At 35.8% G+C, this 16,997-nt stretch overlaps 1 protein-coding gene across 1 annotated transcript in view; it reads left to right on the top strand.

Moving 5' to 3' along the window:
• LOC128547945 (uncharacterized) overlaps positions 1-16,997 on the top strand; it is a 322,495-nt gene that overhangs the window by 42,484 nt on the left and 263,014 nt on the right. The window contains exons 8-11 of the mRNA XM_053521894.1: positions 7,546-7,616; positions 8,807-8,987; positions 10,294-11,089; positions 12,364-12,476. Coding sequence (XP_053377869.1) covers positions 7,546-7,616; positions 8,807-8,987; positions 10,294-11,089; positions 12,364-12,476 — 1,161 coding nt within the window. The remainder of the gene's footprint in view (positions 1-7,545; positions 7,617-8,806; positions 8,988-10,293; positions 11,090-12,363; positions 12,477-16,997) is intronic.

Raw genomic sequence — 16,997 nt, 5'->3', positions numbered from 1 at the left:
ATTGGAAGATGTGACCATAGGCTCCTGTAATTCTTTAAATGAATGGCTGTAAAGCATTTTGTATGTTTTATGTGACATTGTTTTTTTATCTGTATCCTTATGGATGAGACATTGATAAGATATTAAATCTATACCTTGAATGTTCATTATCTAGGTGAAGTTTTGAAACTATGTGTAATGTTCAGATAGTGGTGGTAAAAAGTTGCCCATTACATTCTGTACTATATCATGATAATAATTTTTTAGCTCATCTGATTTTTTGAAAAAAAATGATGAGTTATTGTCATCACTTGAGCGGTTGTCGGCGTCGGCGTCGGTGTCGGCGTCGGCGTCGGCGTTGCCTGGTTAAGTTTTATGTTTAGGTCAGCTTTTCTCCTAAACTATCAAAGCTATTGCTTTGAAACTTGGAATACTTGTTCACCATCATAAGCTGACCCTGTATAGCAAGAAACATAACTCCATCTTGATTTTTGCAAGATTTATGGCCCCTTTTGTACTTAGAAAATATCAAATTTCTTGGTTAAGTTTTATGTTTAGGTCAACTTTTCTCCTAAACTATCAAAGCTATTGCTTTGAAACTTGGAATACTTGTTCACCATCATAAGCAGACCCTGTACATCAAGAAACATAATTCCATCTTGCTTTTTGCAAGAATTATTGCCCCTTTTGGACTTAGAAAATCAGTTTTCTTGGTTAAGTTTTATGTTTAGGTCAGCTTTTCTCCTAAACTGTCAAAGCTATTGCTTTAAAACTTGCAACACTTGTTCACCATCATAAGTTGACCCTGTACAGCAAGAAACATAACTCCATCCTGCTTTTTGCAAGATTTATGGCCCCTTTTGGACTTAGAAAATATCAGATTTCTTGGTTAAGTTTTATGTTTAGGTCAACTTTTTCTCTTAAACTATCAAAGCTATTGCTTTGAAACTTGCAACACTTGTTCACCATCATAAGCTGACCCTGTACAGCAAGCAACATAACTCCATCCTGCTTTTTGCAATAATTATTGCCCCTTTTGGACTTAGAAAATCATTTTCTTGCTTGAGTATTATGTTTAAGTCCACTTTTCTCATAAACTATCAAACCTATTGCTTTAAAACTTGCAACAGTTTTTCACCATCATATGTGGACACTGAACATCAAGAAACATAACTCTATCCTGCTTTTTGCAAGAATGATGCCCCTTTTTAGACTTTGAAAATCATGGGTAGGACAATATTTCTATTACACAAAAAAAAATCAGATGAGCGTCAGCACCCGCAAGGCGGTGCTCTTGTTTTAATATGTTTCTTTTATTAAGGTAATGGATGGGCGATAACAATCAGCAATATCCGTGTGAAGGTTTAGCCTGGTATCCATGTGAATCTTTCAGGCACATGGCTTTCTCCTTGTTGAAATAGTCAGTTTTCAGTTAGGTCTGTTATCTTTAGCAGGTTTTGTTCAGAAATGACAAAACACAAGGACATGTAAAGTCTAATAATTAGTTCTTATTTTTCCTACTTTTCTTCTAGTTATTGATGCATTTCTTTCCGACTTTTTATGCCCCCGAAGGGAGGCATATAGTTTTTGAACCGTCTGTCGGTCTGTCAGTCTGTCAGTCTGTCCGCAATTTTCGTGTCCGGTCCATATCTTTGTCATCGATGGATGGATTTTCAAATAACTTGGCATGAATGTGTACCACAGTTAGATGACGTGTCGCGCGCAAGACCCAGGTCCGTAGCTCAAAGGTCAAGGTCATACTTGGACATTAAAGGATGGTGCATTGATGGGCGTGTCCGGTCCATATCTTTGTCATCGATGGATGAATTTTCAAATAACTTGGCGTGAATGTGTACCACAGTAAGACGACATGTCACGCGCAAGACCCAGGTCCGTAACTCAAAGGTCAAGGTCACACTTAGACGTTAAAGGATAGTGCATTGATGGGCGTGTCCGGTCCATATCTTTGTCATCGTTGGATGGATTTTCAAATAACTTGGCATGAATATGTACCACAGTAAGACGACGTGTCACACGCAAGACCCAGGTCCGTAGCTCAAAGGTCAAGGTCACACTTAGACATTAAAGGTCATTTTTCATGATAGTGCATTGATGGGCATGTCCAGTTCATATCTTTGTCATTCATGCATGGATTTTAAAATAACTATGCATGAATGTGTGACACAGTAAGACGATGTGTCGCGCGCAAGACCCAGCTCCAGAGGTCAAAGGTCCTAAACTCTAACATAGGCCATAACTATTCATTCAAAGTGCCATCGGGGGCATGTGTCATCCTATGGAGGCAGCTCTTGTTTCCTATTTTTTGGATAATAGTAACTTGACAGATTTTTCACTGCAGAATTTATATTGAAATCCTATGTGACATAGTCCTTATCTTTAACAAGCAAAACTAATGTTTACAATATTTGAAAGGCTTCCATGATATTATTTAACCTCTTCCCTGCTGCCAGCAAGTGATTCTGCCTTTGCGACCATCCGTGCAGGCTGATCATAGTCTACACTGTTCATTCTTCAGTCAGTAAATTTTCAATGAATAAAAAATGGTACTGCCCTAATTGAATGATAGACCAGTCCATTTTAGAAATTTAGCAGGGTAAAGGTTAATTTTATTGGCATGAAATTTTAGGATTTTGGTGATAAACATTGTTTTCAAGGGGATATACATTGTTGATTTCAACTGTTGGAAGATTAATTATGTGGGATTTTATTTGTTTGTTTTGATCTTATTTGGTGTTTTAATGCAAACAAAATCCATGCAAATTAATCCCTCATGAATATTAATGATTTTCATCTCCCATGAATATTAATGATTTTAAATCTTCTCGGTTTTCAAAATATAAGCACAACAGAAACATTTTGGGGAGAAGAGGAATATTGGAATCACTTTGTCACATCCACCTGTGTGGTGTCTTTGTTTTGTTAAAGTGGCATTATTAAGCTGTTCTCCTAGGACTTAAAGAATTAATCTTCTACTCTTAAAGCTGTATACGTCATCACAAATATGAGGACTGTACATCCATATCAACAAAACAATTATGTCCAACCTAGGTGTGTTATTAAGACCGGAGATTTTATCTTAATTAAACATCAGATCTTACAAGGAGGAAAATGTTGACAACTATATTGCTTTAACTGTTTTATTAATTAAGACAAGAGGAGAGATTGTTTCCTGATATTGATTCATGAGGTATTTGTACCAAATTGCTTTTTCTATTATGGACATTTATCAAGTAGTTTTATTGATCAAGTTTTGTGATAAAAGAAATTTTGTCCAGTATTAAAAATGATATAAATTATCAGATAAAAATAACCCCAACTGGCCATTAGTTGTTAGGTGCATGGCTGAGCAGTTGTGTCCACATCAGTGTTGGCTGTATAAGAGACTGATTTACCAAAGTTATGATGCACAGAAATTGAACCAAATGATCAAATATCCAGGTAGCTGAATGATAGACCATGGTAAATCACATAATAAACCACAATAATGCCTTGTTTAGTTTCATTCTAACATATTTATTTTAACATGATGATAAAAGGTATTCTGAACTAACTTGATTGGAGTAGAAATAAATTGTATGTCAAATGGCTCATAATGTTTACTTACAGGTATGTGTGTGTCTGCCATTTCTTATTGCAGAATAAAACAGTGCTAGACATCATCTTTTCAAATTATTGAACCTTGTAAGAAAATGTAATATCATAACCGTAAAATAATCCTAGGAAGAGAGAGTTGTCAGCTAATGTAAATGTCACATAGAGAACATATCCCCTAGTTGTCATCAAAAATAACACAATTTGAAATATTGGCTCATAATTTTAATGTGCCTAAAGAAATGTATGTAGGTGGTTTGGCAAGAGTACATTCTAGTGTCTTTACGTGGGATGATATGTTAACATCTTTTAGCCTAACTGGGTAAGACTGTTTTAGACCTATTATTGTTATCACATTATCTTACAGTAGATGGTGTAAGTTCTAATAGCTGGCCTTATCTTCTATTCAATTAGGTGGTTTAATAACCTTTGAGTCTCAAAAGAGAAACAATTCCCTTATTAGTAGGTTACAGTCAAATTTGTGATGAAAAACGCTTCATGAACCTGGTGATCCTTGCCCCCACTCTTGAACCTAATGAGCCTTGGCAGCCTCCCCACTATACCTTCATTGAATCTGATGAGCCTTGACAGCCTCCCTATCCCACTTTCCCTGAATCTGGTGAGCATTCGCAGCCTCCCCAACACACCTTCCCTGAATCTGGTTGACCTTGGCAGCCTCACCACCCCACCTTCTCTGAATCTGGTTGGCCTTGGCAGCCTCCCTGCCCCACCTTCCCTGAATCTGGTGAGCATTGGCAGCCTCCCCAACACACCTTCCCTGAATCTTGATTGTAGTCTCCTTTCTGATTTATCCTTTAGCATTCTGTCAGCAAGACAGTGATTCTGCCTTTGCGACCAATGCAGACCAAGATCTACCTGCACATCCATGCAGGCTAATCATGGTCTGTACTGTTCGCTATTCAGTCAGTAAATTTTCAATGGACACCCCTTCATATAATGAATGGTACTGCACAAATTGAATGATGGACCAGTCCATTTTAGAAATTCAGAAGTGTAAGGGTTAAACATCTGAGGTATATTTTAACCAATGAATAAAGACCCCTTGCAAACAAAAAACCCGGCATTTCCAAACTGTGCTTTGATAAACACATTTGACTGTATTTTTACTGTTCCTCTTTTGTTTAAAATGTCACATTGCATTTAGCAAAATTTCCTGGTACAGACAGTAATTCACTGTACAGGGAGAATGATAAAATTCAAAATTGGCTAGAAAAGAAAGTACTTAATTATTAGGCAGTAATCAACTGGGTGTAATTAAGTATGACATTGTTCATCCTTGTTCCTTCTATAACAACGCCAGGGTAAGGTTGTAGATCAAGTGTCACTAAGTCTTGATTCGATTACCATAAAACACAACACACTGGTGGGGAATTATTTGTATTCTATTTTTTAAATCTGACACAAAGTTTTAATAACAATATATAACACTGTCCAACAGTTATAAAGTAACAACTTATTTTATGTAATTTTATCCAACTTGCAAGTATATTATTTTTAGAGAATATATCCAGATGTTCTTCACAAAGGTTGTTCACTAAGTCAAGTTTTTTTACAAAGTTCCTTAGACTTCTTTTATCCTCTTAGAAATAGGTCATATTTTGAGTGACAGCTTTCAGTCACTTTTAGATACTTACAAGAGTAGATGAACAAACAAAAGAAGTATGAAAATTTACAAATGGTAAAATCATAAGATGTAGGATTATCACATACAATGTACAGACAAAAAGTGCTAAAAGCCATAATATATAAAATCTGTTTGAAAGCAATTCTTTTTATATACTCGACAACTATTTAAGTAACAAATGACACATTTTGAGAAGGAAATAATGATTAATAGTAATTGCAAATAAGGATGTTGTTTTGTTTTTTTCAGAGAGTTTAAAATTTTGTTTGTTTAATAAATTAAGGTAAAAATATAGGATTTAAAAAACAATATCAGAAAAACACAAATGTTCAAAATTAACAGCATAATACTTCTACTGAGATGTTATAATTACATCCATCAGTTAAATTGTGCAACACTGTTTCTATATAACATATTAGGGTAATTGTCTCATTATCTTTCCATCTTTTTATTGATACAGAGATGTCATTAGTTTGAATAGATTGCCTTTTTTCCTGCTCACCTAGTTTCATTATGTGTTCTGTTATAGAAGCAGAAGTGCTTTATCCTTTACCCTCCTAAATTTCTAAAATGGAATGTTCCATTATTCACTTTTGGCATTACCACTTATTATTCAAAGGGGTGATCACTGAAAATTTACTTACTGAATAGCAAACAGTGCAGACCATGATCAGACTGCATTGATGTGCAGGCTGATCATGCTCTGCACTGGTTGCAAAGGTAGAATCAATTGCCACCAGCAGACTAAAGGTTAAAAAGTAGGGATGGCAACAAATATTCGAATGCTGTTTCACTATTCGAGTATTCAGAGAAATATGATCATGAAAAATAAATTAAAGCCTAATGAAAGAACCAAAAATGTTCATTTATATATTTTTCTAAAACCTGCTTTCATTATAAATTTGCGCGAAAATGGCTTTTGTCATTGTCAGACGTGTCAGTTTGTTTATTAGCGTGCCAATATTTTACATAATGCTATGGTGATGACAGTGTACCCTGTAGTAAATACCGCTAATTTATACCTTTAGAAAATTTTAAGGGCCACAAATTGATGTAAATCTGTTACAACTCATCTTGTTTTCCTAGGTGTGAACTGCATGTAATTAAAAATCATTAAACAGCACTTGAACTAATGACTTGGATTTCAATAGAAGTCGATGAAAGATGTATTTGAGTAAAGGAAATGCCAAAAAGTGTAGAAAACAAGTTAAATGGGATGCATATTATTTTTGACGTAAATCAAATAAATGTATTTCGTATAGTTAACTTTTATTAGTACTCAATATTTAGACAGTAAAAGAAAGTAAAGAGTAAAGTTAAGCCAAATTTTTTTTTTATATACTATCCTTATAAGATTCCCCCATCTTACAAACTGCAGAAGTCACCCATGCAAGGTTCTGGTTGCCATGGTAACCCAAAGGAAAAACTTAAAATCTTCCCCTCGGAAACTGTTGAGTGTTGACCCAATTTCAAAATGATTTTTAAGAAAGTGTTCCTCAGGTAATTCTCTATCAAATTCTTCAATTTACTGTGATTTGTTGAAAAATATGGCCACCAGGGGGATGGGCTTGTTTTATCCATATTGCTATAAGTCAAAGGACATCTTCTCCAAACCTGCTGGTCTGATTTTGAAATTCTGTTACAGAAATGTTCATTTGATGACCCTATACAAAGATTGTTTTGTCAAAAAATACTTGACTGCTAGTTTAAATTATTTTGATTGTCCATATTAACATTTACCCTGCTAAATTTCTGTAATGGACTGGTCCATCATTCAATTTCAGCAATACCATTTATTATTCGATGGAGCATTCACTGAGAATTTACTGACTGAATAGCAAACAGTGCACGGATTTGCAGGCTGATCTTGGTCTGCACTAGTTACATGGGCCGATTCACTTGTTGCCAGCAGGCTCAAGGTTAAGCTGGCTGCTTATATTTTTCCATATTATGTATATTATGGGAAAATCTTCTTGATAGAAACTGCTATTCCTGTTTTGAAATAATTCTGAGAAAGCCCAGAATGCACCCCACCATAAAATTCCTTGAGAATGTCCCTGTAATCTGTCTATATTAATGTTCCTTTATATCAAATCACTTGAAACAGATTTAATAGAAAAAGAACCAATCTACCAGTACTTCTGTTGTAAATGCCCTGAAATATAAAATGCCTCAGACAGTGTTTTATATATAAAGTTATTCTGGCAGTTTTAAAATGGCAAAAAACACGATTATGATAGAATGTGGTAATTTATCTGCATATGTAACCTCACAATGATAATATTTGTGGGCAATAATTTTCTTTTCAGAATTACCAACATGAATCAGTGACACAGTTACAGACAGGAATGGGTCTACGAAACTTCAAAGTCTCTCAGAGGTAAATTATTCTTCGTAGATTAAAGAAAAGTAAATTATACTATGCCAAGTTTAGGTCTCTCAGAGGTAAAGACTATTCTAAGAAATCTAAGTGTTCCCAGTTATTAATTATTCTTAGAAACTTCAAGGTCTGTCAGAGTTTTTCCACAAAATTTCAAGGTCTCGCATAAGGTTTAATATCCTAGGAAACTTCAAAGGTATTCAGAGGTTAGTTGTTCTATGGAACTGCAAAGTTTCCCAGAAATAGATTACTTTGCAAAACTTCAAGGTGTGTTAAAGGTTAATCATAACTCCCCTAATTACAAGAGCCGTGCCATGAGAAAACCAACATAGTGGCTTTGCGACCAGCATCCACGCAGTCTGGTCAGGATCCATGCTGTTCGCTTTCAAAGCGTATTGGAATTAGAGAAACTGTTAGCGAACAGCGGATGCGCAGGCGGGTCTGGATCCATGCTGGTCGCAAAGCCACTATGTTGGTTTTCTCATGGCACGGCTCAAATGTCAACACTAGACACTGTCCCAAAAGTTCAGTCAAGATCACACAATGTCATAGAAGTCAGAGATTTTATTTAGTTTTTCTTGTCCAGTCTGTTACTTTTTCATCCATGCATGCATGGATATTTAAGTAACTTGGTATAAACATTCAAGGTAACAACCTGATGTGTCATATTGATCCAGTTAATAAAATGTTGTGTTTTGACAGATATCTGATCAATGGGCTATGCAGACATTGAAAGAACTAGTCATCTTCCGGTCAGAGACTTTGCATACCGTGGCAATACTTCATTCACTTGTACAAATTATTCTGTTCAGTCAAAAAATGGCCACTGGGGTGTGTGGTTACATTTTCCTATATGTATGCAGTGGAAAAATCTTCTTGTTTGATATTGTCATATCATATCATTTCCCCAACTTCTTTACCCCATCTTCCTCCCGTAACCCCCAATACACACATACACATTACCTGCCCATATTTATTTAGTAGAAACTTTTAAAACATTCTTTTCAGGAAACACGGGCTCTTTTTCAGTATAATTTCACAGACATTTTCCTTGCATAATCATCTACCAGAACTGTTCATGCAAGCAATATAACTCAGGTGAGTGGTCTAGGGCCTCTTGTTCTTCAGTCTTGAAAGCTGTGATTAATTTTTTTGCAAAGTGTTTCTTATTCCTTCCCTGTTTGTTTCAGATACCTGTTTCAATACAAACACAAATATTTGAGTGCTATGTTTGAAGAGAGTGCAAAGCTGTTAACAGAAATGTGTGATAACCATCTCCATGGCAATGAAGAAGATGAGATGCTCACCCTGTCTTTCCATCCAAAAAGTGGAGAAAGTGCCATGCTGCTTCCACTGATCTTGAATAGATGGGTAAATGATTCTTTGTAACCATTGTTACAGTGGTTGTTTTGACCTCTTGTCTGATAAATGTCTCCATGGCAACAAAGAAGGTTATACTCTTGGCCTCTTGTCTGATAAATGTCTCCATGGCCACAATGAAGGTTAAACTCTAACCTTGCAATTCTACCCATGAAAACAGCGAATGTGAAAACTGTTTTTGAGATATTTCAAAATTTGAGAAATCCTATATTGCTAGGAAATCAGTACTATTTATAGTGAACTATATCAATTTGGATTTTGTTGTTGTTGCGAGCTACAGTGTCAAGTTCCAATTAAATAAGTAATAATTAGTCATTCATTTTACAGTAAAACACCGCTCGCTTGAGGTCGCAAGGGGATAAGCAAAATGCTCGAGTTATCCATGGTTTCGAGCGACCCAAACATTGACCAACAAAAGAAGAAAATTGTTTTACCAATACCAGTTGTCATCGCGACCATTTGCAGATTAAACGGTGATGCGTAAAATAACATGCTTGTGACATTTAAAAAACGTATTACAAACGTTATCCATGATAGACGTTTCAATACGTAATTTGTAAATGGCACACGCGAAGAAACAACTAGGACTTTTTGTTTTTATTTATCAACAAGTGCATATCAAAATTATCGTCTCAGTTTTATGAAAAGGTTATATTATTTCTTTCACTTGCATGCAAACAACTGCTGATTAAAATACTAAGATCTCATGACAGTCTTCTCGATCCCGCAGGAAAGAAGATTTAAGTAATCAGTTATTCATCTATATCTGATCAATAAAACTTTTGTTCAACCTTTTATCAATAATTAATCTCATTATCAGATCAAATATACCGACAAACAAACATTTAGGATAGTCGCGGAATAGACCATGCAGTTCTCACGGTGTGTGGAAAATTTTAATTAACTGATAAATTCTGACCACCGAAGGTGTGAAAAATATTGACACCTCTGCTCGAGTTTGCCAGAAGCAACAAAGAGTAAATTAATACACAGGGACCAGATGTCATGCTCGAGCGATCGAGTTATCGATGCTCGACCCAGCCGTGGTAATTTCGCATAGAAAATGGAAGGAAATCGACCGGGACCACATGAATTGCTCGAGCGAGCCCGAGTATTCGAGTCATCGATGCTCGAGCGAGCGGTGTTTCACTGTATCTTCAAAAGTTGAAATTCACAAATTCAGATTCTAAGGAAGTAGCTGTTTTGGTTAAAAACAAATTATTTCACATACAATTAAACCTATATAATCCCTAATAAAGTAAAGAATTGAAATAAATGTTTTCTTTATTGTTTGTAGCTGGATATCAAAATTACCATGCCTCAGGAACTTGTAATAGTGGATATGGAGGGTTTCTATAAGTTTCCATGGGGAAGGGGAAAGAACTCTTCATCTCAGACAAAAGGGGACAAGATGCTTCAAGACATAAAAATGCCCCAAACCCACAAAGATAAACGGTCTGGAGCCAGATCAGAAGGTTCTGAAACAGATATTGGTGGAAAAGTTAGAAGAGAAAGGGAAAGTAGAACAAATCTTGATAAAGAGGAACAAGTCCCAACAGAGAATAGTGGCAGAGCAATGGAGACTGCAGAGGATATTGAAGATGAAAATAGAAAAACAAAGGGATCTGGAAAACTGTTAGGCAAAGATTCTATTGAAAGAACAGACAGCAAGGAAACCTCAAATAAAACCATTGAAAAGGGAAAAGAAGAAATGTCCAATGAATGTACACATATAAGCACGAATCACAGTACAGTTGTTGTTCCAGATTGGGATCTACCTGAGCAAACAGGAGAGTTGCCTGGTACCATTGCAGGTATAGCATCTCGTACCTTATTGTCTCTTCGCCGAGCAGAGGATTGTTCGTTTGATGAAATCAGGATATTTAATGCTCAGGACTACTTTGTAGTGAATTCATGTGAAATTGGTATTAAAATAAGGGATAACTTGGAGGAAGGTAAAAGTGGAAATCCAACAGTGAAAAAAGTGGCAAAAGATAAAAGTAAAGACTCTAACAAAGAGGAAAAAGGCATGGATAAGAATATTGAAAATGCAACAGTGAAAGATGATGAAAATGCGGAAAAGGCAAATTCAGGTAGGTTAATGTGCCACTTTAATAGAAAGTGTGAGGTACAGAACAAAAAGAATCGAATAAAAAGTATTGGGAAACAGAAAAATGTGATAACTATGTCTACTAGATTTATTTTGCATAGCCATATCATGATGAAAATTTAATGTTTATCTACTAATCAGTAGTGTTTGGTTCCTTTGTTTTGGCACCCAAACCCTTAAGGCACAACAATTAGAATTTGTGATCCCACAACAATGTAGAACTTGTGATATGTCTTAAAACTGTTATAACAACACATAACATCAACAGTACTGCCAAAAGTTCATAATCTAGGTCACCATAAAATCAATCAGGTATCACACTAACAAATTTTTAAAAAAAGTGAGATCATCATGTCTTGAACAGTTCGTTTTATGTATACAAGTGATCATATTGATCATGTTATATGGCGACATTGGAAGATGCACTGGAAAGTCATCAGATTCTGTGTAGAATACTAAATAAATGCGCTAAATACTCTTGAAAAAAAGTTGCATCATGTTAAGAGGTAGAATTTTTTTTTCTGACACTAGTTTGTAAGTGGCATTGCAGATTTTCACTTTAACTTTGTCCGTAATTTTCTTTGTTATTCTGAATATCTTCTCTTTAATGGAACAGGCCATACATCTGCACAGTCTGGTCAGGATCAATGCTGTTCGCTTTCAAAGCCATTTACAATTACAGAAACTGTTGCCGAACAGCATAGATCCTGACCAGACTGCGTGGATGCGCAGGCTGATCTGGATCCATGCTGGTCACAAATGCACTATGTTGGTTTTCTCATGGCGTGACTCATATATAGTTTAGGTACAGTTATAAATATACAATCTAACTTCCTTAACTCAAACTTGACGGGACCAGCAAAATTTGATTGAGTGATCAGTTGTTGGAGCCATCAAACAAAATTCAATATACAGGGATTGTTTGGGACCTGACGACAGTTTGACTGTACCCTAAAACAGTCAAAGAAATGGTAAACAACATGATGGTTTCTGGCAGATTCCTTTTAGAATCACATACAACTTGATCAATGTATCAGATGCCAAGACACAAAAGGGAAAAGAAAGCATCCTCATTGATAAACAAGATCTCATTTGGTGGTCAAGAGATTTAGGGAGATTTTACTCTATGATGTTTTAAGCATTTCAGATCTGTTTCATTTTATAGATCTAGGATACTGTCAGCAAAGAAAATAAATACTGAAAGGTTTATAAAATACTTCCTGGTTTTGAATGATTTTTTTCTTTTTGATTGTTCAGAAGAAGAAGAAATGTCATTGAAAGAGAAGATGAAAAGGGTGTCGCAGTTGCTGTTAGATAAAGGCAAGATCAGGAATATCTACACGGAGCTTCAGAGATTGTTACCCTTTCAGGTAGATATTGATAATGATAAATGCATGTAATCATGGCTTATAAGGAACATTGAAACATATATACAGCTGAGGTTCCAGTAATATATTTTCTGTCCTAAATGCAGGTAAACTTTGCTTAAGGAAAAATGGAAGCTTACATAAACTGGCTCTAGAACTTTGTTCTAATTTTATGTAATTTAATATAACTGGTACCATTATAATCAGTGATTTGTCCCCTAGGGACTTTAACCTTTAGCCTGCTGGCATCAAGTCATTTAGCCTTTGCGACCAGTGCAGTCCAAGATCAGCCTGTACATCCATGTGAATCAAACAGTGGAGAACAAATACCTTAAATACTTAATTTGATAGAAGTAACATTTTTATGCCCTGAGAAATCGAGAAAAAACAACAACAGAAGGTCTTCCATTATACTGAAATAATGTTCATTTTGTAATATTTATAGAGACTCCTAATACTGGCAAGAGATCAAAATGCCAACAAAATTTAAAGTTTTATGATGATTTCATTACTTTAAAGATGCATATTACTCTCACGGGAGATAATGTTATCCCACATGGGCATGTTCTCCACTGCAATTTACCTTAATATGTCAATTTTACTTAATTTTATAACCAGTGATCAATAATTTAGGTTTATTTCAAGAAATATCTGCAGTTTTAGAAAGAAAATTAACTTTAGTGTCATTTCATCTCATTTGGGGCTATTAAATGCATTTGCTTTTTAGTTTACACCTTTGCTTTCTTCATGTTATAGATTTTTCTGGTCCTTTTTATTTTCTCTCTGTAAGTCTTATGCCTGTTTTTGCTTTATAACTTCTTCTCATGAACCAAATGACGTATCTTTACCGAACTTGGACTATAGCATCCTTGGACGGTCCTATCTCAAGTTTGCTCAATTGGTTCTGCTTGGCTGCTTTTAGAGGCTGCGAGAGCAAAAAGTATTAAAACCTTTAAATAACTTTTAATGGATGTTCACCAAACAATGTTGAAAGATTGCTGTCCTCCTCTAGGGAGAGGCTTAGGTATGATTGGGATAGGTTTTCAAACAGTTTGCTGCAAGTCTCACATAGTTGTGCATCTCTTTTGCTGGGAAGATTCTTAGCCTCCCAAACTTTATACAGTGTAACTTTTCTATTGCCCTAGGTTATTTTAAGGGACAAACTTAAACACTTAAACATTTGTACCTTATATCCATTTTATTTTATGTCATATTGATGATATAAATGTTGATAATGACATAACCACTAATTGTTTCATTTCACTTGTACCAATATCTGAAAAGCTTGATTACTAACCAGAGGGAGGGAAATGGGCACCATTTACTTAAATTGATTAGAAAAATTGAATGTTTACTGAAACAGAGCGTCAGTGGTGATTACATGCAATAATTATGTTATTCTACCATGATATTAACCGCCATAGAATGATAAATCGAGAGTGAAGATTGTATTTTGTAATCAAGAGCAATAGGTATTGCAGTGTTAATTTCTGTCTGCATGGTTATTATGTCTCCCACCACACAGTGGTGTGGGAGACATATTGATTTACTCCAGTCTGTCTGTCTGTCTGTGTGTCTGTCACAAAGCTTGTCTGCACTCTAAGTCGAACATTTCTTATCCAATTTTCACCAAACTTGAACAAAATGTGTTTGACCATAAGACCTCGGCCAGGTTTGATAACTAGCCAAATCGGTCCAGGCGTCTTGGAGTTATGGCCCTTGAATTACCAAAAATCGGTCTTTTTACTCTTGTCCGCACTCTTAATCAAACATTTCTCATCCGATCTTCACCAAACTTGAACAAAATGTGTTTGACCATGAGACCTCGGCCAAGTTCGATAACTAGCCAAATCGGTCCAGGCATTTTAGAGTTAGGGCCCTTGAATTATCGAAAAATTGGTCTTTTTACTCATGTCCGCACTCTTAATCAAACATTTCTCATCCGATCTTCACCAAACTTGAACAAAATGTGTTTGATCATGAGACCTCGGCCAAGTTCGATAACTAGCCAAATCCGTCCAGGCATTTTAGAGTTAGGGCCCTTGAATTATTGAAAAATCGGCCTTTTTATCATTATCCGCACTCTAAGTCGAACATTTTTCATCCGATCTTCACCAAACTTGAACAAAATGTGTTTGACCATGAGACCTCGGCCAAGTTCGATAACTAGCCAAATCGGTCCAGGCATTTTGGAGTTACGGCCCTTGAATTATCGAAAAATCGGCCTTTTTACTCTTGTCCGCACTCTAAGTCGAACATTTCTCATCTGATCTTCAACAAACTTGAACAAAATGTGTTTGACCATGAGACCTTGGCCAAGTTCAATAACTAGCCAAATCGGTCCAGGCATTTGAGAGTTACGGCCCTTGAATTTCTGAAAAAATCGGCCTTTTTACTCATGTCCGCTCTCTAAGTCGAACATTTCTCATCCGATCTTCAACAAACTTGAACAAAATGTGTTTGGCCATAAGACCTTACCCAAGTTTGATAACTAGCCAAATCGGCCCAGGCACTTTTGATTTATGGCCCTTGCATTACTGATTGGATCCACTCATCCAGACCATCTAATTGGATCCACTCGTCTAAAACATCTAGAGAAACTAACATTTTTCATAGGGGCAGTTGTGGGAGACATGCGCTTTTCTCAAAAGCATCTCTAGTTCAGAATATGCTTTTATATTGTATTGAGAATTGCCATTGGTATTGGTTCAGCTGCCTTGCTAAAGTCCAGAGATCAAAACAAATAAAAAACTTCTATAACCTATGGAATCTGGTTAGTGCCATGTTGTATGTCATGTTGCTTGCTCAGGGTGCAACCCACAACAGTAGACATGACATGACATGACACGACACGATAGTTCAGTGCGACACTTGATACGACAGTCAATATTGCGCAGCAATAGTCAATATTGTGAAGCAATTTATGACATTATGACTAAATACATGACAATCGAACATATATTGTGAGACACACTAACAAACAGGTTGCGTAGTTGTTATTTTTAGCTCGACTATTCATAGAATAGTAGAGCTATTGGACTTGCCAGTGCGTCTGCGTCCCGATTTGGTTAAGGTTTTGTATGTAAGCTGTTATCTTAGTAACCACTTGTGGGAATGGATTGAAACTTCACACACTTATTCACTGTGATAAACTGACTTACATTGCACAGGTTCCATAACTCTATTTTGCTTTTTTACAAAATTATGCCCCTTTTTCGACATAGCAGTTTTTGGTTAAGGTTTTGTATGTAAGCTGGTATCTCAGTACTCACTTATGGGAGTGGATTGAAACTTCACACACTTATTCACTGTGATAAACTGGCTTACATAGCACAGGTTCCATAACTTTATTTTGCTTTGTCACAAAATTATGCCCCTTTTTCGACTTAGAAATTTTTGGTTAAGGTTTTGAATGTAAGCTGGTATCTCAGTACTCACTAATGGGAATGGATTGAAACTTCACACACTTATTCATTGTCATGATCTGAAATGCACTAAACAGGTTCCATAACTCTACTTTGGTTTTGTTTTCAAAATTTTGCCCCTTTTTTGGATGTAGCAGTTTTTGGTTAGGTTTTTGAATGTAAGCTGATATCTCAGAATCCACTAATGGGAATGGATTGAAACTTCACACACTTGTTCACTGTCATGGTATGACATGCAGAGCAAAGGTTCAATTACTCTACTTTGCATTTTACAAAATTATGCCCCTTTTTGCAACTTTTGTATTCATTCAGTTGACAAGGCTGTTGAATAGTCGAGCGTTGCTGTCCTCCGACAGCTCTTGTTGGCTTTGCTATTTCCGTATTATATGGACTTTATTAACTGAATAAAAATCAGTATTAATAGCCTAACTAATAAGCCTTGGCTTTGCTATTTCCATATTAAATGGACTTTATTAATTGAATAAAAATCAGTATTAATAGCCTAACTAATAAGCCTTGGCTTTGCTATTTCCATATTAAATGGACTTTATTAATTGAATAAAAATCAGTATTAATAGCCTAACTAATAAGCCTATTAACAGATTAAGTCAACAAATGCCTGATTTAATTTTGCTAATTTTACCCATTCTTAGAAAGCACGGTCTTTTCAGCATCACAAAAATAAACCATTTAAACAAGAGTAATGTAATTTTAATTTGCTTATGAAATAAGGAACAATTTATCCCACAAAGGAAAATATGAAGACATTTGATGCAACTGAGGAAGTAGCTGATCAAATATCAGAAGTTTATTCTGTCTGTATCTTGATCTTTCTTCTTTACCACAAAGTAATTGTTCCAAGGCTATGACAAGGTTGAAGGGATATTTTGTCTGGTAAAATAGTTATTGTACCCCCCCCGACAACAAACAACAAAGTTGTAAGGGGGGGTATACTGGTTTCAGGTTGTCTGTCTGTCCGTCTGTCTGTCCGTAGACACAGTCTTGTGCGCACCATCTCTCCTCATCCCCTTGACACAATTTAATGAAACTTCACACAAGTGATCAGTAACAACAGTAGTTGTGCATGGGGCATGTTAGG

Source organism: Mercenaria mercenaria, chromosome 13 (genome assembly GCF_021730395.1).
Source record: "Mercenaria mercenaria strain notata chromosome 13, MADL_Memer_1, whole genome shotgun sequence".
Classification (NCBI taxonomy): Eukaryota; Metazoa; Mollusca; class Bivalvia; order Venerida; family Veneridae; genus Mercenaria; species Mercenaria mercenaria.
This window is presented reverse-complemented; position numbering and strand designations above follow the sequence as displayed.